The sequence below is a fragment of the Sorex fumeus genome, unplaced genomic scaffold (assembly GCF_029834395.1).
Source record: "Sorex fumeus unplaced genomic scaffold, SorFum_2.1 ptg000007l, whole genome shotgun sequence".
Classification (NCBI taxonomy): Eukaryota; Metazoa; Chordata; class Mammalia; order Eulipotyphla; family Soricidae; genus Sorex; species Sorex fumeus.
In genome coordinates, this window is record NW_026606064.1 from 40,567,987 (window position 1) to 40,588,560 (window position 20,574).

Here is a 20,574-nt window from a genome sequence, read left to right on the forward strand (position 1 = left end):
CACTCTAAGATAAGGAACAAGACAAGGTTGCCCACTCTCATCACTTCTATTCAATATAGTACTGGAAGTACTTGCCAGAGCACTTAGGTGAGAAAAGATTATCAAGGGCATCCAGATAGGAAAGAAAGAAGTTAAGCTATCAGTGTTCACAGATTATATGATACTATACTTAGAAAACCCTAAACGCTCTATAAAAAAGCTCCTAGAAACAATAGGTTTGTATAGTAGAGTAGGCAGGTTACAAAATCAATTCCCAAAAGTCCATGGCTTTCCTATACACAAATAATGAAAAAGAAAGACATATTAAAAAAACAATTAATTCACAATGGTGCCTCAGATCAGCTTAATCAAAGAGGTGAAGGACCTATACAGAAATACAGAAAGGGCGCACAGAATGGGGAAAAAAATATTTCCCATACCCACCAGATAGGGGCTTAATATTCAGAATATACAAGACACTGTCAGCGGGTAAGGCGTTTGCCTTGCACGTGGCTGATATGGCCGACCCGGGTTCGATTCTTCTGGCATTCTCGGAGAGCCCAGCAAGCTACCGAGAGCATCTCGCCTGCATGGCAAAGCCTGGCAAGCTACCCCTGACGTATTCGATGTGCCAAAGACAGTAACAACAAGTCTCACGATTTGTTGTGAGATGTTACTGGTGCCGCTCGAGCAAATCGATGAACATGGGAGGACAGTGCTCAAGACACTAGTAGATATTTACAAGAAACAAACCTCCAATTCCATCAAAAAAATGGGGAGAAGAAATGAACAAAAACTTACTCAAAAAAAATTTAAATGGCCAAAAGGCACATAAAAAAATGCTGTACATTGCTTGTCATCAGGAAGATGCAAATCAGAACAATGAGGTATCATCTTATACCACAGAAACTGAAATGCATCAAAAAGAACAAGAACAACCAGTGCTGGCGTGGATGTGGGGAGAAAGGAACTCTGCTTCATTGTTGGTGGGAATGCCTAATGGTCTAGCCTTTTTTGGAAAACAATATGGACACTTCTAAAAAATAAACTAGAAATTGAGCTCCCCTGTGACCCAGGAATACCACTCCTGGGAATATATCCTGGAGATGCAAACGGGAAAAAAAAAACAGTGGAAATGACATCTGCATGTGTATGTTTATTGCAGTACTCCTCACAGTAGCCAGAATCTGGAAAAAACCTGAGTGCCTGAGAACAGATGACTCATTAAAGAAACTTGGTACATCTACACAATAGAATACTATTTATCTGTTAGAAGAGATGAAATCATGAAATTTGCATGTAAGTGGATGGACATAGAGAGTATCATGCTAAGTGAAATGAGCCATAGAGTGACAGATATAGAATGACTACACTCATTTGTATAATATAAAGTAGCATACTATGAGACTAAATCATAAGGACAGAGGAGATAAGGGCCAGGAGGATTGCCCCATGGTTTGGAAGTCTGCCTCTCGTGCTGGGGAAAAGGCAGTTGAGATGGAGAAGGGACCACTAAGTAAATGATGGTTTTAGGGATCGCTCAGGATGGGAGATGTGTGCGGAAGTAGACTAAGGACCAAACATGATGGCCTCTTAGAATCTGTATTAGAAATCAATACAGATTTCTAATGCCCCAAATTATAGAGAGTGTAAGAAGGAATGTACATGCCACAGAGATGGGGTGGATGGTGTGGGGGTGACAGGAGGGACAGACACCAGGAACATTGGTTGTAGAAAATGGGCACTGGTGATCATTGTATGACTGAAGCACAATCATGAAAGTCTCTAACTATCTCACAGAGATCCAATTAAAAAAATTTTTTAATAAAAAAAAACAGTACAGTTATAAGACATCTTAAAAACTTAAACATCACGATCACGATCCTCCCGTTGATCATCGATTTGCTCGAGCGGGCCCAGTAACGTCTCCATTGGAGACTTTGTTGTTACTGAGTCTGGCATATCGAATACTCTCGGTAGCTTGCCGGGCTCTCCGAGAGGGGCGGAGGAATCGAACTCGGGTCGGCCGTGTGGGCTGCGTGCAAGGCGAACGCCCTACCGCTGTGCTATCGAAACTTAAACATGTTTTCACCAATTATTCTTTCAGTTTAGAGAGGCTATTTATTCAAGCATAATCACTTACTAAGTAGTTGTTAATGTTGAAGAATTGAGATTTATAGCAAAATACTATTATAAAGTATTAGTATAATACTTTAAATTAGTAAAGACAAAATAATTTATGAAGGAAAGACATTTTAATTTTTTTCATTCCAGAATACATTCTGTCAGTGTTTTGAGAGAAGCTGTTTCATCTTTTGATTAATTTAGAAGATCCCAGTAAATAATTTTCTAATAGTTCTACATTTCCTAATTAATGTAAGCCCATACTTAATCTGTTTCATTATTTTCATAGAAATACATTCCTTCAGATAATGAGTTTTCCATATGAGTGAACTTTACTTTCATAAATGACAATTGTTTTCTAAAAGTTTACCCAGTCCCTAAGTTTCTATTAAACAAATAATACATTCCACTGCTTGTTTCAGAAAACATTGCTTTCTTAAGCTGAAAATTGAATATAATTAAGTTTTTACTGTATAACAAAATCATCATTGTAAATATCAGTTGTTATACTATGATACTGTATTGATATCCTTGGGGGGAAAAAACAATATAATGAATAGTTCCCAGTTACTATGATTTTGATGCTTGGTTGGATGGGTTTTTGTTTTGTTTTTTTTTTCCTGTGTTTTATTACATAACATTTTTAATTGTAAAATTGGGCTGGAGCTATAGCACAGTGGGTAGGATGTTTGCATTGCACATGGCCGACCCGAGTTCTATTCGTCCATCCCTCTCGGAGAGCCAGCAAGCTACCGAGAGTATCCCGGCCACAAGGCAGAGCCTGGCAAGCTCCCTGTGGCATATTCGATATGCCAAAAACAGTAACAATAAGTCTCACAATGGAGACATTACTGATGCCCACTCGAGCAAATCGATGAACAGTGGGAGGATAGTGCTTCAGTGCAATGCTTTTAATTGTAAAACAATTTCAGTGTAATTATCCTTATTTATAAAGTAATATAACTTTAGTGTTAAATCTTAATTTTATACTACTTAAAGATTTGCCACATGTAATCTGAATAAATATTACAAAGACTCAGTTAGATCCTTTCTATTATATTTGATTTGAGGTTTTTGTTAGATTTCTGGTCTTTTTATTTCCTTAATTGCCCAGTGTGGGTGGGGGGGGATGAGAAATGTTTAAACTTGCTTGACATTTTATTCCAGGCTTCGTTCTGCTAATTTTCATGATCTCACTTAATATTTTACCTCTTTAAATATTCACAAAGGTTTTCTGGGTAAATAGGGCTATTTCTCCACTTCTAGGAAAATGTGGCTTGATTCACAATTTATTAAAATTCACATCTCCTCTCACATTTCCACTAAAATTCATATTTTACTTAAACCAAGCTGCCTGGTATTATAAATCACCACAATTTATTAAAATTTACATCTCTTCTCACATTCACACTAAAATTCATATTTCTACTTAAACCAAGCTGCCTGCTATTATAAATCACCAAATAATTATGTGCTACTTATGCCACTTAACATTTTCGATATTGATTCCTATGAAAATTAGATGTTAACGTGTCTAAATTTTTTTTTATGAGAGAAAGGTGGTTTTATAGCACACTAAAGGAATGCTATTCTTAAAAATAGTGATGTGTAATTATTTACTTCTGCAGTATTAACTGTACTGTGAAAAAATGTTTATACATATCACTATTAACTGTGACTTTCTTATACAAAGGGCAAATGTTGGGAAAGACCCTTTGAATCACAAGTGAATCACAAGTTAATGATTCTATACCCCAGACCTGTTTTGTTGTTATTGTTGTGTGTGCATGTGCACATTTGCATGCTGTTGGGAATCAAACTTAGTAGCTTCATACATGTGAATATGTGCTACACCACTGAACTTCATCCCTGGCCTAGGTCAGTTTTTTGCGGGATTTTGCTTCAGCCATATTGTTTCATTTAGATAAACAATCTAAATTCCTACACAGCAATGGGTATTTTCTACCACAACCCCTGTCTTCAACATTACTCTCTTAATCTGAAGGAAGGAAAAAAAAATGAATGAATATATATAAGTATGTGTAGATTTGTAAATTGGAAGGGAAGGAAAGGAAAGGATGGGTGGAAGTAGAAAGAAGGAAGAAAGGGAAGAGTGGAAATAAGGCAGGAAAGGAAGGAAGGAAAGGGAAGGAACTAGTTCTATGTGCAATAAATCATGTATATTGCACATAGTGAATAGATCATTAATGTTTATTAATGGATTTCTTAATATAATGTGGAGTGGTTAATTCATTTTACTTTCATGGAAATTTTAAGTGTCAGGCCTTTGATTGTAATAAATGCTCAAAACCTTCATGAAGGGACAGGGAGGAACACTAGAACAGCAGCAAGGTATTTGCCTTACACAGGGCCGAACCAGGTTCAATCCTGGTCCCTATTGCCCACCAGGAGTGATCTCTGAGCAGAGCTAGGAGTAAACCCTGAGTACCACCAAGAATGGCTGAAAAACAAAACAAGAAACTTTATGAATATTTTGTTCAGAAAAAGATACATAACTTAAAAATTCTGAAAATGTGACTGTTGGTTATTAAAAGTCTTTTTTATATTTTGTGTTTTTAAATAAAACGATGTTAATTAACAAATAAATAATGAAATCCTATAGGTCTTCTTTCAAACAGCATGAAAAAATACTGATTTTGCTAATGTGTAGCTTTTCTATAGACTATGTGTATGTGTTTGTTGCAAAGCAGTTTTTATTGAAAGACATTTAGAGTGATGTGAGGGGGGAGGGAGAGAGAGGCATGTGTTGAAGAGAGAATATTTGTTGTCCAGAAATAAAGAGAAAGAGACAGAAAGAGGAAGAGCGGGGCATTAGACAACAGAGACTTTTAAACAAGGCAAGGAGAGAGTTTTCTTTTTTACTCTTTTTTTATGTTTATTAGTGAAACACCATGAGGTATAGTTGTAGACTTACAAATTTTTGTGCTTGGGTTTCAATTATACAATGATCAAGTACCTATCCCTCCATCAGTGCCCATTTTCCACCACCACGGATCCTAGTATCCCTCCCACCCCCATTCCCCCCATCCCACCCTGCCTCTGTGGCAGGGCATTCCAGAGAGAGAGATTTATGTGCTGCAGAGAGAACACAATCTTGGGGAGGCATGATAGAAAGAAATACATACTCAAGAGAGAAAATGGACTTGGAAAAAGCCATTATTCTGACATACTTATTATTTCCGCTGATCTCTTCATAAGAAAACATTGAACGTTAAAAATAGTTTCCATCGTCTTCCATTCTTTTCCTTCTGCTGATTTTTAAAAATAACTAGGTATGGAACTTGATGTCATAACCTATGTACTTAATTACAGAGATATTGCTGTTCCATTTTTGTCACCTAAATGAAAAGTTATAAAACAAGCATAAGCTTGTTTCATATTCAGAGCGCTACCTAGAAATCAATTCTGGCACCTGATAAATTTGAGTGAGGTTTAATATTTGAGGGACCAGAGAAATGGTACAGTAGATAGGATGTTTGCCTTCCATGATCCCATCCAACAAGCACCTCCAAGAGTGATGTCTGAGCCACAGAGCCAGGAGTAAGCCCTGAGCATATCAAATGCAGCGCTTCCTATCCCACCACCTCTCCTCACAAAAAGAAAAAACAGTAATCACAAACAACTTCTTTGTGCCACCTTCTTTTCCTAAAAATCTTGCAAATGGTTTTTGATCTGTATATTTTTAAATGACCTCTTCTTCAGAGCTTTAGAAAAAAATTCATTTGAACTCACCTGTTACCATTTTAATAAGTACTATGGTTACTTTGTTTCCTGAAAAACAAAGCAGTTTAAATTTTTCATAATTACATTTAACAGAAAACATATCAGTTATCATTTTGTTAACAAAACAGTCTATTTTCATATTTTGTGTAAAAGCACTATTTATATACCTTTATTTTCTGAAAAATAATAGTAGTTTTCCAGGATTGTTTGCTTTTCCTGCCAACTTTTGTTGGTCTTGATCTGAAATTTATAATCACTTTCACACCAACAAATGTTTATGCTTTTGCATATCCTGCTTTATAAAAAACAATGTGAGTTTTCTTCTGAAATTATTAACTGGCAAATGAATTTTTTATTTTTACTTGATTTCTTTTGCACTCCTCTTGAATTGCAAGGTTGCAAGAAAACCATGTTTTTGTCATTAATCATTCTTTTCTTTGTAAAAAACTATTTTTCTTTTACTATTTATACATCATTAATACTGTTTTTGCTGTTCCAAAATTTGTATTTCTGAATATGATGTTGAATAAACATAAGTGGAATAATTATTTCTAGAACATTACTCACATTTTTTTTATGTTTATTTTTTGATTTGAGCATCTGTTCACCTTTTGGGCTCTACTTAAGTTCATGAGTATTTTATCTATTTCCTCCTCCTGACTTGAGAAGAAAATTATACACCAGTAAACACAGATTTCCTTTTATGTTTGATTTCAGTTCTTTCACACCTTGATAAGTTCTTGGTCCTCATTAAAAAATGGGGTACCTAGCCATGCAAGTTTCATCTCTTAACTGCTTTGCAGTACTTCACAATTACTACTTTTTCACTTGCATCTCTTATGAGTGCCATGTTTAAAATAAAATTATTTTCTTTTCTCTGACATTTTCCATTGATTTTCATCCAGATTGATTTGCTTTCTTGTCAAGAATTCCAGTGGCCGTTTCTGTATTCCCTTAAATGCCAGAAGTTCCCAAATACTCTGAATTCTTTTTTTATTTTCTCATTAGGATGCAGCGTAGATGCCAAACAAGCCGAGGAACAATCTGCAGCTGCAAATGAAGAAGTAAATTTTCCTTTCTGTAGGGAACCAAGTTATTTTGAAATCCCTACAAAAGAATTTCAACAACCTTCACAATTAACAGAGATCACTATTCATGAAATCCCAACAAAAGACACACCAACAACAAGTTCCCACACAGCAGGTGCAGGGCATGCTTCATTTACCATTGAATTTGATGACAGTACTCCAGGAAAGGTAACTATTAGAGACCACGTGATGAAATTTACTTCTGATCAGCGCCACAAATCAAAGAAGTCTTCTCCTGGAACACAGGACCTGCCAGGGATTCAAACAGGAATGATGGCACCAGAAAACAAAGTAGCTGACTGGCTAGCACAGAACAACCCTCCTCAGATGGTATGGGAAAGAACCGAAGAGGATTCCAAAAGTATTAAAAGTGATGTTCCAGTTTACTTGAAAAGGTTGAAAGGTAAAATTAATGACTCATTTCAGAACTTCATGTTTTATGATAAAGAAAGTTTATTCTTCTCAGTTACCAAACTATTACTATATTAACTATATGGCAGAAAAGTTTTTCTTTTATAATGGGTTATTTCAAAGTTTCAGAGCTGAAAGCAGACATTCTGGTGGTGGGTATGGTATTGTAATATACACATGAAACTGTATAATTAACAGCATTGTCTTGGTACCTCAATAAAAATGGAAGAGGAAAAATCACTTCAAGCCATTCCTATTATCTATGTTGAATTTATTCATTTAAAATAGTCTGCGTTCATTTTCTTGCCAAAGCCAAAAATTTGTTAATATTTATTCCTTCAAATATTTTTCTTATGAAATTAAAAATATTTACTCAGCTCACTAGTGGACATTCTGAGAAGACAAAGATCATTTTTTTTTCATGCAAGGAAAAAGTATATCCTGTTACTTTGTGATGTTTCCAATAAAAATGTCATTAATCATGGGGCTGGAGCCATAGCACAGCGGGTAGGTCATTTGCCTTGCACGTGACCAACCTGGGTTCGATCCCCAGCATCCCATATGGTCCCCCAAGCACCGCCAGGAGTAATTCCTGAGTCAGAGCCAGGAATAACCCCTGAGCATTGCTGGGTGTGACCCAAAAAGTAAAAAAAAAATGGCAATAATCACATTTTGAAAAGATTTGGTCACGTGATAGTGGACCAGGTTCACTTTGGTAATATAGTCACTTTGTTGATAGAATACTTTAGACTATTTACAGTAACAATAAACAGACTTTGGTTACTTTTTGGGATTCAATTAATCAAAATTTTTCCTCTTTCTTTGCTTGTTATGAAAAATCATACTGACATTATAGTTTATTTTTAAACTGTTAGAATCTTTTGTTTTGTTTTGGTGCTTAAACCCAGGTCAACCGCATGCAAGACAAGCACCTTACCAACTGTACTTTCTCTCTAGCTCCTGAATAGTATTAGAATCTTTATACTTGTATATCAGTATATCAGCTCATTAGTTCTCCCCATTGCCTTTGCTAATTACTTAGAATTTACTGGATAAAAAGATTTGTGCTACTTTATCTTAATATTATATAACAAGCTATTAATAAATTATTTCACATCATTCTGATCATTTTGTTATGTATTGCAAAATTTAGTGAGGTTAAAAATATGTTTATTGGGGGGCTGGAGAGATAATGCAGCAGGTAAGACACTTGCCTTGTAATTAGTGGACCCAGGTTTGACTCCCTGTCCCCTTATCTCTCTAGGACTGATCCCTTAGTAAAAAGTCAGGAATAAGCTGTAATCACTACCAGACATGGCCCAGAAACAAAGTCAAAATGTTCATTGGGCCAAAGATAGTACAGGGGTTACTGCACTTGTCTTGCATTCTGCAAACACTTTTTGGATTCCTAGCACCACAGGATTTACCCAAACACCATCAGGAGTGATTCCCAAGCACCAGGAATATAGCCCAAACCTTTCCCCCAAAGAGCATTTTTTTCCTGCAATAAGGTCACAAACTGTGTATTACTAATTTTGTATCTCAACACTTCACCTGGAAGTATTTCAGTACTACTCAGTATTTTGAATAAACAGTGCATGCCTTCATATTCAGTAACAAGACTGACCCTGACCTAACACATACTGTAAGAATCGGATCAAGGATTTGAAGATATATATATCTACACTTGATTTTCTTCTAAGGCACTTAAGAATAATCAATGGTGCAATTCTTTGATGAGCTATATTTTACTATAAACATAGGCAATTACAATATTCTATGAAATAGTTGCTAGCATATATGTACTTTTGACATGCAGTTATCTTTGATTCTACTTGGTAATGTTAAATACAAAATTGAGACATATACATGTAACTATATGGTTTTTAGGTTACCTAAAAAACATCAAATCTACTCATTTTTAAACTGACAGTTTTTGTTGTTGTGGCTGTTGCTTTTGATTTGGGGTCACGCCCAGCTGTGTTCTGCAGTTACTCCTGGCTTTGTACTCAGGGATCACTCCTGGCAGTGCTTGATGGTAGGCCATAAATGGTGCCAGGAATCAAACGGGGGGTTCAAGAGAAGCACCTCAATTCCCATGCTATTTCTCTAGCTCTAATCTGTCGATTTTTATGAATGAATTATTAGTAATGATACACTGATTGATATATATATATATATCAAAGTGGAAATCATAAATATTTACAGGTAATTTTTTTTAATCTTTTGGAATTGAATCACCTTGAGATACAGTTAACAGAGCTTTCATGGTTGAGTTTGTCATTCAGTGATCGAACACCTATCCCTCCAACCAGTGCACATTTTCCACCACTAATGTCACGAATATCTTTCCCACCACCCACACCCTATCTCACCCCCTGCCTCTGAGGCGGGCACCTTTCTTCTTTCTCTCTACTTTGGACCATCATGGTTTATAATACAAATATTGAGAGGCCATCATGTTTGGTCCATAGTCTACTTTCAGCATCTACTTTTACTCATCTCCCATCCCAAGCATTCCCTCAAACTATCACTGACTTTGTGGTCTCTTCTACATTCTACTGTCTTCTCCCCCAGCACATGAGGAAGGCTTCCAAACTGTGGCGCAATTGTGGCCCTTGTCTCTACTATCCTTGGGTATTAGTCTCCTATCATGTTATTTTATATTCCACAAATGAGTGCGGTTATTCTGTCTGTCCCTTTCTTTCTGACTCATTTTACTTCGCATGATACTCTCCATGTCTGTTCACTTATGAGAAAATTTCTTGACTTCAACTTTTCTAACAGCTGCGTCCACTGTCTAGATGTCCCATAGTTTCTTTAACTAGTTCTCTGTTCTTGGACACTCGGGCTGTTTCCAGATTCAGGCTACTGTGAAGAGTGCTGGCAGTAAACAAAGTGTTTCTTTGCATCTCCGGGATATATTCCCAGGAGTGGTATTCCAGGGTCCTATGGGAACTCAATTTCTAGTTTTTTTTAGAAATGTCCATATTGTTTTCCCAAAAAGGCTGGACCAGTCAGCATTTCCACCAACAATGAAAGAGAGTCCCTTTCTCCCCACATCCGCACCAGCACTGGTTGTACTTGTTCTTTTTGATGTGTGCCAGTTTCTGTGGTATAAGATGATACCTCATTGTTCTGATTTGCATCTCCCTGATGATAAGCAATGTAGAGCATTTTTTTATGTGCCTTTTGGCTGTTTGAATTTCTTTTTTGAGGAAGTTTCTGTTCATTTCTTCTCCTCATTTTTTGATGGGATTGGAGATTTGTTTCTTGTAAAGATCTACTAATGTTTTGTATACCCTGGATATTAAGCCCCTATCTGATGGGTAATGAGGAAATATTTTTTCTGTGGGCTTTTTCTGTATTTTAGTCACTGTTTCTTTTGAGGTGCAGAAGCTCCTTAGCTTAATGTAGTCCCATTTGTTTATATTTGTTTCCACTTGTTTGGTCAGTGGTTTTTATCCTTGAAGATGTTTTTAGCTTCAATATCATGAAGGGTTCTGCCTACGTTTTCCTCCATGTACCTTATAGATTCAGATCTGATATTGAGGTCTTTAATGCATTTTTATCTGACTTTTGTGCTTGGCATTTTACAGAGGTCTTAGTTCATTCTTTTGAATGAACTGTCCATGCATGCTTCTGTCCAGCACCACTTGTTGAAGAGGCATTCCTTGCTCCACTTTACATTTCTTGCTCCTTTATCAAATATTAAGTTATTTTATACTTGAGAGGCTGTGTCAGAATATCCAACTCTGTTCCATTGGTCTGTGGGTCTGTTTCTGTTTCAATATCATGCTGTTTTTATTATTACTGCTTTGTAGTAGGGCCTGAAGTTGGGGAAGGTGATGGCACCCATCTTCTTTTTCCCAAGGATCTTCCAGTTTACCCAACATTGTTTTTTTTAAAAGGTTTTCCATTCTCCATTCTACACTTTTTCTTTATTGAAGATAAGCTATATATCTGGGATATATCTGGACATCTATTCCATTGATTCTAGAGTCTATCCTTATTCCTGTACCTCACTGTTTTAATTATTATAGCTTTATAATATAGTTTGAAGTTAGGGAGAGAGAAAAAAATCTTCTTTTTTCTTTATATTTCTTTGTCTAGAGGTTGTGTTATTATCCCATTTAAATTTCAAGAGCATTTGCTCTATGTTTTTAAGAAATGTCATGGATGTTTTTATGGGGGCTGTCTTGTATCTCTGTAAAACTTGGTCAAGATTGTCATTTTGACAATATTAATCTTTCCAAACTATGAACAGGGAATGTGTTTCTAATAGTTTGTGACTTCTGTTTTTTTAAGAAGTAGTTTGTAGTTGTTTTGCATAACTGTTCACCAAATTTTAAAATTTGTAATTATCTCAAAGATAATATTTTGAAGTAATGAATTAGGTGATTATAGCATGTAGAATAGGGAAATACATGAAAGCAGTGTCATATGGAATAAAAGGAAAGAATGAGGAATACTTCTTTCCTAGGATATTATTTCAAAGTGGAATACATTATTTAAAATATCTGTGGTTGAAAGAAGTGATATGCTGCAAGAAAAGATAAAATCATAAGATTTTTTAAAAAATTATTAAGACATCAGTTTACAAAGTTGTTCATAATAGAGCTGTTTTATTCAGTGTTCCAACACCAATACCACTGCTAGTGCCCCCTTACCTCCGTGAGTATCTCCAGGTTCCCTCCCATCTCCTATCTTAAAATCTAGTAGCATAGAGTATTCTTGGTGAGATGTTCATTTCATTAAATTTTTGTACTATATTTTTCCATACTCTTATAGCTTATATAATCTCATTTGACATCTTTTGAGATCTCATTTGTATGTAAGTTTCTTTTCTGATATTGTTCCTTTCAGTGTTCTGTCTCTAACCTTGAATTTTGTCGTTTCACATATAATATGTCTTGAGTTTTCCTAGTTGGGTCTATTTAACTGGGAACCTTTTTCACTTCTTGGATTTTTCTGCCTAATTCCTCAACACTGGGAAATTCTTAGCAATTTCTTTTACCCTTCTTTTTCCATCACATTTGCCTTCCTGTTCTTCAGGGCCTTGGATGATTCTCATGAAAACGTCCCATAGTTATTCAGTATCCTGTTCATTTATTTTCAGACTGTTTCCCACCATCTGCTATTACCTAGAGGTTTCTTCTTTTTCTCCTGTGGCTCCTTTATCTTTTGCTCAACAGCTGTTAGTCTGTTATTCAGACCTTCTGTTGAATTTTTAATACTAGTACCACACTCTTATTTCTGTCATTTCTGATTGTAGTGGTTTTTTTTTTCCACTTCAACTCTTACACTTTCTTGTGCTCTGCTCACTACTGCACCATCACTTCTTTGAGCTCATTGAACATCTTCATCATAATATCACTAAAAAGTATTGTCCGGGATTAACTGAGTTGGTTGGTGCTGTTGATGTCTTCGGTGATACTATTTTCATTCATTGAACGTGGTGGATTTCCTATGTTTTTTCTCCATTGGTTTTCTAGAGTTCCTATTGTGTTGGGGTTCAATGTTTATAGTTAGGCTCCCTCAGTGTTGCTAAGGGATTAGGCTAAAGGATATTCTTTTTCTCTCTGCTTGTCCTCACCTAATGACAGGAAACTTAACTGTGAGCAGAATGTAATTTTTGAGTAGAGTAAGTGACTGTGTGCTTTAGAAGCTGTGGTGTGGACTCTTAATATGGCAAAGTGTGGGAGGAGGCTACTGCCAGAGGAAAGGGTTCTGCCACCAGTTCCAGGGTGGGCACAGTGATGCCAGCAAGAAGTAAACCTCTCCTAGAGTGCTGGAGAAGTAATCAGAATGTCAAGCACCTTTATTTTAAAGTTGATTTTATGATACTTGATTTTCTGGGAAGACCTATTCCCAATCCTTTTCAGATGCTTCTAAGAAATTAAAGGAACAGGAATCTTCTTAGATAACTTTTATAAGACAAACATTATTCTAATATCAAAAATAGACAGAGATATCACCAATAGCAATAGATATAGATATACATCCCTAACGAACAAGGTTGCAAAGATGCTAAGATCCTCAAGAAAATATTAGCAAATTAAAGTACAAGAAAAAATGATGATATAAAATGGAAGCAAAAACAAGTGTATATCAGTATAAGAAGAGAAACATTTTGACCAGATTCCTGATAACTCTCAATAAGTTGGGGATTGAAGGAAATTTTCTAAACATAATTAAATCAGTTTACCACAGACCCACAGTAAACATATTCAGTGTTGAAAAACCAAAAGTCAGTTCTATAGTCAGGCATAAGACAATTTTGCCTACTCAGAACAGTGCTACTTAATGTAGCATTAGAAGCCCTGTCATAGCAATTAGGCAAGAAAGAGATATTAGGGGCCAGAGCTCTAGTACAATGGTAGGGCTCTTGCCATGCACACGACCGACCCAGGTTCAATCCCTGGCACCCCATATAATCTTGAGTTCTGCCAGGAGTGATTCCTGAATGCCTATCTAGAAGAAATCATGAACACTTCTGGGTTAGCCCCCCACCCCCACCCCTAAAAAAGGATACAGGTTAGAAAAGATGTCAGATTGTCACTATTTTCAATGACATTATGCTATGCTTAGAAAACCCCTAAGACTAACCCAAAAAAGCTCTTAGAAACAATAGACTTGTACTGTGGCAGACTATAAAATCAGTGTGTAGAAATCCATTGCTTTTCTGTATGTAAGCAGTGAGATATAAGAGAGAGAAATCTTAAAATAACCCCTGTCACAAATATGTGTTGTCTGTTATTCCTAAGTATTTTAAAACATTGTTCTTGTACAAGGTTCATTTGTAAGCTTGAATCCAAATAGAGGCATATTTCTTTTCCTAATTCACAACATCTCTCTACATTAATGACAAGATATTTGAACACCGTTGCCATTACTTGGAACACAACTTTGGAATTTATCTTCAGGCCATTTCTAGCTTTTCACACCTTGTAACCCTAATATCAGATAGATCCAGATATTTTTACAAATGACATTAAACTTTACATCCCAAAATCACAGCTTCCACTAACAGTTAAAAGATTTCCCACAGGTTTGAGTATTAAAATATGTTCTTAAATCTTAAACAAGTGCAGATAAGAATAATTTTAACAATAATTTTACTTTTTGAAAAATTTAAAAGTAGGTAAAACAAAGCCTAAATTGCCACGCTTCTGTAAAAGTGAAGTACATGTGCTTTGGCACAGTAAAAAGCCCTATTTTTTGTTTGGGGGCCACACCCAATGGACTCAGAATCTATTACCAGCAAAGTGCTCAGAATACACTTTCAGCTATGCTCAGAAAACCATGTAGTGCCTGGGATTGAGCCTGAGTTTCGACCATGCACTTACCCTGTGTAACTTTTTCTCCAGTCCAAGCCCTTCCATGCACAGCTGCCCTTTAGGAAAACTTCTGTATACCTTAGTCCTGAATATTGACTAGGTACAGCTAACCAAAATATACCAAAAAGGATTTAAGCATAGTTAGGCACATTTAATGATAGACAAAACAAAAAAGACACTGATGAGGAAAGTTTGCTAGTGATTTTTGAGTAAAATTAAATTTTTGTTCAATATTTTGCTCAATTTTTGATCAAAATTGCCATATATAAAAACTAAACAATAATTTAAGCATGCAGAAAGAACCTGTCACCACTTATGCAAAAGATTTAACTCTGTAAGAAGAGCTGGAAAGATAGTATAGGGATAATGTATAAAGCCTTGTATACATCTGACAGTGGTTTGGTTCCTGGCATCACATGTGATCCTCTGAGCATGGCTAGGGGTCACTCTTGAACACAGCCAGGTATAACCTCGAAGCACTGCTGGCTATTGACAAAAAAAGCCCCTAAAAATCTTAAGAAAGTGTTATCTGTTGTATGTGAGTGGGTTAATTTAATCTTAAGAAGAAAATAATGGAGTGCTAAGTTTTTATCAGCTCTTAAAAACTATATTCAATATAGTCAGTGCAACATGAAATAGGTTTAAACTTTTTAATGTGTATTGGATTTTGGTTCTCTCCTTATTTTATGTTTAGGTAAAATTGGTTTACAAGAATGGGACTGTATATGTGTTTTATGGGTTTAGTGTTAAATATACCACGCCAACCACCAAATTGCTAATACCTATACACTGGACATTTTATTTTTATTCCCTTCTCCAACCCCCAAGTCATTTAATTATTATTAATAGCTTGGCAAGCTACCCGTGATGTATTCAATATGCCAAACACAGTAACAAGTTCACAGTGTTACTGGGCCCGCTCGAGCAAATCCATGAACAACAGGAGGACAGTGACAGTGACAGTCCTCTCTAATTGGGCTCATTCAAGTTTCTTATTTCTTCCTGATTCAATCTTGGGAAGTTATAGGAGTCTTAAACCCTTTTCTTTTTAAAAATGCTCTCAGTATAGTAGCATAAAAGGGTTCAGAGAAATTGCTTATGGGCCTTAGTGTTTCTGTGGGATCTTTTGTAATTTCTCCCCTTTAATTTTTCATCTGTAAAAGTGTTGTCTTTTCCTCATGAGAGTGAGTAGAAGTTTGTCAGTCTTGCTGATCCTTTCAAAGAACCACCTCCTGATTTTCCTAATCTTTCATATTATTCTTGTAATTTTTATTTTATTTTTGCTCCAACTTTTACTTCCCTTTTATTCTTTCTACTGACTTTGAGTTTTATTTGTTCTTTTTATTTTTCTTTCTTTGAGGATTGGGTGTGGGTAACACCCAGCGGTGTGCTCATAGCTTGCTCCTGGATCTGTGCTTAGGGATCACACCTATTGGGCTCAGGGGAGCCCAATATATGGTGTCTGACCCAATTAGGTCACATGCAAGGCAAGCACTGTATTATTGCCAAGTCCATCTTTTATAGTCTTTTTAGATATGAAGTTGAATTGTGGGTTTCAGCCTTTTATTTTATTTCCTCAGTGAGTCTGTTTTGCTGTGAACTTCTTGGTATTATTTTCCTAATAACTTGTGTCTTTATATGTTCTGATACTTGCGTCTTTATTTTCATTTATTTCTTAAAACACTTTGATTTGTACTTTTGTTTTCCCATTGTTTTGGTAGTTTTTTTTCTGGCATATTGTTTAGTCTATATATTTTAATTTTTCCCTGCTTTCTTATAATGAATCATTTCACCTTTCCTAGGATCGTGGTCTCAAAAGATTCTTGATATAACTTCAGTCTTCATGATTCTATAGACAGTTGTTTTGTGCCCCAGCATGTGGTCTATCCTAAGGAAGTTTTCATAAATACTACTGTGCATTCAGGTGGGGATGGGGGAGTAGGGAGTTAATGCTTTGTAGATGTATATTAAGCCCACCTTTTCCAACTCCTCATGTTTGCTTCCTTACTGATTTCCTATTTGATTGATCTAGGTAATGATTATAACGAGTTTGTATTTGAACTGCTAGCATGGTTTTATGTTCCCATGTCCTATACTACATTCTTAAAAATTTATTTAATTATTTGGTGTGGGAGGGGATTGTTTAAGGTTGGCCCCTCTTGTAGATGGTCACAGATATTCTTGCCTCTTTGCTGAGGAGTGACCCATGGCACTGCTTTGGGGTACACATGCAGTCATGGGGATTGAACCAGGGTCAGCTACACTACATTACAAGGCATGCCCCTTAGCTTCTATATTGTTTTCCCAGCCCATATCCCACTTTCTTGTCACCTCAAATAGGAAATCCATCAATTAAAAACACCTGTTGGTTTTATTGCTGATTGCATTTTATTTTTTTGATTATACTATCATTTTTAATTTTAATCACTCTCTGCCACTGTCACTGTCCTCCCATTGTTCATCGATTTGCTCCAGCTGGCCCAGTAACGTTTCCACTGTGACAGTTGTTTCTGTGTTTGGCATATTGAATACGTCACGGGGAGCTTGCCAGGCTTTGCCATACTGGCAAGATACTCTCGGTAGCTTGCCGGGCTCTTCGAGAGGAATCGAACTCGGGTTGGCCATGTTGGCCGCTTGCAAGTCAAATGCCCTACCGCTGTGCTATAATTTCATATTACATAGAGAACAACTCCATCCATTCATTGCTGATAAAACTTTAGAAATATCTCTATAAAAAGTTTAGCATTTGATTGGGAATGACTCCATTAGAACTTGCTCATTACATTTTAAATAGCTATTAATTTCAGGAACTATTTTCAGATTTGTTGCCCTATCTAGTTAGTAATATTAATTGCTATTATTCTGCTATTGATATTCTCTGAATACCCTCTTATTTTTGGTCTTATTAATGTCTTCTCTGGGCCATAATGCTAGCAAAGCAGGTGAGGCACTTGCCTTGAACATAGCAGACCAAGGTTCAATCTCCAGCATTCTATATTGTTCCCTGAGCATTACCCATAGTTATTCTTGAGAGCAGAATTAGAAGTAATCCTTGAGCATTGCAGGGTGTGGCCCCAAAAGAAAAAAACAAAAAAGTACAAAATTTTACTCATTTCTTTTCTTACCTTAACACTTTTCTAAAATACCACACCATCATTGCTCTCCACCTTTCTTCTTGATTACTCTTGATAATTTTTAAAACATTTTTTTATTTAAAGTAGCATTATGTACAAAATCAGATTTTGTATATAATGTACATGTCCCGTTTTGTACATAATGTACATTGTACTATTATGTACAAAATAATTGAGTTTTAAACATATAATATCTCAACAGTATTCTTTCTAATTTTATATGCCACATTTTGATTTTGGGTTTGGATTTTGGGGGGTTGTGCGGGGGAATCTGGAGCCATACCTCATGAGGTTTAGGGAGTACTAAGCTTGGGTGTCACTCGTGGGTAGTTTTCAAAAGACTGTGTCACTTCAGTGATAAAATCCCATGCTTCCTGCATGCAAAAATTGCACTAAAATTAAAAAAAGAATGACTATTAAAGACCCAACTCTTTACTCAGACACATGTTCTATATAGCTTTTCCAGTTTCCAGTTCTTTCAGTTCTGATCATTAACTATTTGAGACTCATTAGTCTTAAATTATTCAGATTAAAATTTGTACCTCAACCTATTAGAAAGTCAGGTTTTATTTTGGAAGAGTTGGAATTTATTCAGTTAACAAAAATAAAATAGCTTTATTCTAACAACATTAGTTATGCCCCTTATTTATGGTTTGAACTAAAACTTGCATTGAATAACTCTTAATACTTTAATAATTTTATGCCATACTAATTATTACTTTATTTGAATATGCTTATTCTTTTTGATAAAGAGAAGTTAAATCAGTGAAAAACCACATACTTATCCTAAGATTTTACACTTAATCCTTAAGAGAATTATGAAGCGTGAAACAAAAAAGAAAAATTTGACTATGTAGACAACAAATTTTTTATCTGGTTTTATTTAGCAGTATTCCATTTCCCAGTAAATGCTTACATTTATGTAGGATTTCATAAACCATTATTTTTTATTATAAGACTTATAGCATTTTTTAACTGCTAGAAGCTACCAATAAACTATGAACTAATAATACTAATTGGTGTGAACAGCAAATTTTATATAAAAGAAAGATATGGCCCCAATTTCAGATATGCTGAACATCATCACTTTTTTATGGCATTTGTGCTCTTTTCCCTCGGTATGGGTGAACATTTCTATGGGATTACCCTATTTCTCTTCTTCTCTAATGCTAGAGACATATTTTTATTTGCTTTAATAATTATAAATTTTGATTGCTGAATTAATATTCATTGGTGGTATTGAATGCAGCCTGTTACAGATGATAAGATATCTGCCAAAGCATTGATTTAAGGAGTTAAAATTTGGAGAGAGAAAGGCAGTCATCCTATTCAATTGTTTATAAAGGAACACTTTTTTAATTAAATTTGAAGTAAGCCTTGCAATTGGCAGAAGTTTATAGATTTTAATATGAAAAGAGCATATAGCTTCATGTAGGTTGATAATTGGGTTGGGGACAAAATAAATAGTGCTTTTGAATATGCTTCCAATTTTCTAATGGGATGTTGTGTTTCTCCTTCTTAACCATGTGGTTTCATTTTTATGTTCAGGAAATAAACATGATGATGGCACTCAAAGTGATTCAGAGAACGCTGGAGCTCACAGACGCTGCAGCAAGCGTGCAACTCTTGAGGAACACTTACGGCGCCACCATTCAGACCATAAAAAGATACACAAGACCCCGTCCGCTGAAAAGCATCAAGATCAAGTTGTTGTAAGTGAAACTGCTTTTATGATTATATAGTCTTTTAAGAATCTGATTGAGATTCTGTGGTTTACAAAACTATTAATAATGGTTTCTCATGCACATAAGTCCAACACCATAACCCATCACCAGTGTATGAGTACATTCTTTGATGAAGATAGTTCCAGAAAAAGGAGAACATACTCTATTACTCGTAGTATAGGAGTCTTGGTTCAGGAAGCTACTTATTCAACACCACATACAAAATTTGAAAAAACAAAAAATCTTCAACAGCAGATGCCAAAGTGGTTTCTTTGTCTTTACAGACTAGCTCTGCGCATCACAAAGGGGGGCATGGTGTTCTACATGGGAAATTGTTTAAACAGAAATCAGAGGAATCATCGATGTCAATTCCCTTCCTACAAACTTCATTATTAAGAAGTTCAGGGAGTCTTGGGCACAGACCAAGCCAGGAGATGGATAAAATGTTAAAAAACCAAGCTACTGCTGCTACTTCTGAAAAGGATAATGATGATGACCAAAGTGACAAGGGTACTTATACCATTGAGTTAGAGAATCCCAACAGGGAGGAAGTGGAAGCAAGACAAATGATTGACAAGGTAAATAAAATCTGGATATAATATTAGTTTTTTTGTGGTATATATGACTATTAGAAATTATTGAAGAATCAGTATGAAATGTTCTTAAGCAATCGGAGACATTGGAAATTTAAATTTTATTAGGGGATTGCAAAACTAACAAAGACAAAACACTTCCTGATTTTATTCTGCTTATAGTCTGAGTTTACCTTTCTTGCACATATACAGTCCTGTGTATTTATTTGTACCTTTTAAAGTTAGATCAATTTAAGATGGAATTTAATAATAGTAAACCTTGGACAGTCATGTTTTGCTTTTATTTAAAAATAAAAATGATTGTTGTTAATGTAAGCATACAGGTTAGCTCATAATAATTAACCACAAGTTTCCTTCCTACTAAATTCATATTGAAAGCAGTTGAAAATACATTTGTTTTAATCAATTTTATTCGTCTTTATTTTATTCTTTTCTAT

The 20,574-nt window shown here is 35.5% G+C and overlaps 1 protein-coding gene across 8 annotated transcripts in view; it reads left to right on the forward strand.

Moving 5' to 3' along the window:
• CEP170 (centrosomal protein 170) overlaps positions 1–20,574 on the forward strand; it is a 136,265-nt gene that overhangs the window by 63,695 nt on the left and 51,996 nt on the right. For 5 of the 8 annotated variants that reach the window (XM_056131491.1, XM_056131481.1, XM_056131465.1 and 2 more), the window contains exons 8-10: positions 6,856–7,338; positions 19,369–19,532; positions 19,829–20,122. In XM_056131491.1, the coding sequence (XP_055987466.1) occupies positions 6,856–7,338; positions 19,369–19,532; positions 19,829–20,122 (941 nt within the window). The remainder of the gene's footprint in view (positions 1–6,855; positions 7,339–19,368; positions 19,533–19,828; positions 20,123–20,574) is intronic. The other 3 variants (XM_056131500.1, XM_056131507.1, XM_056131516.1) reach the window with 1 other exon arrangement.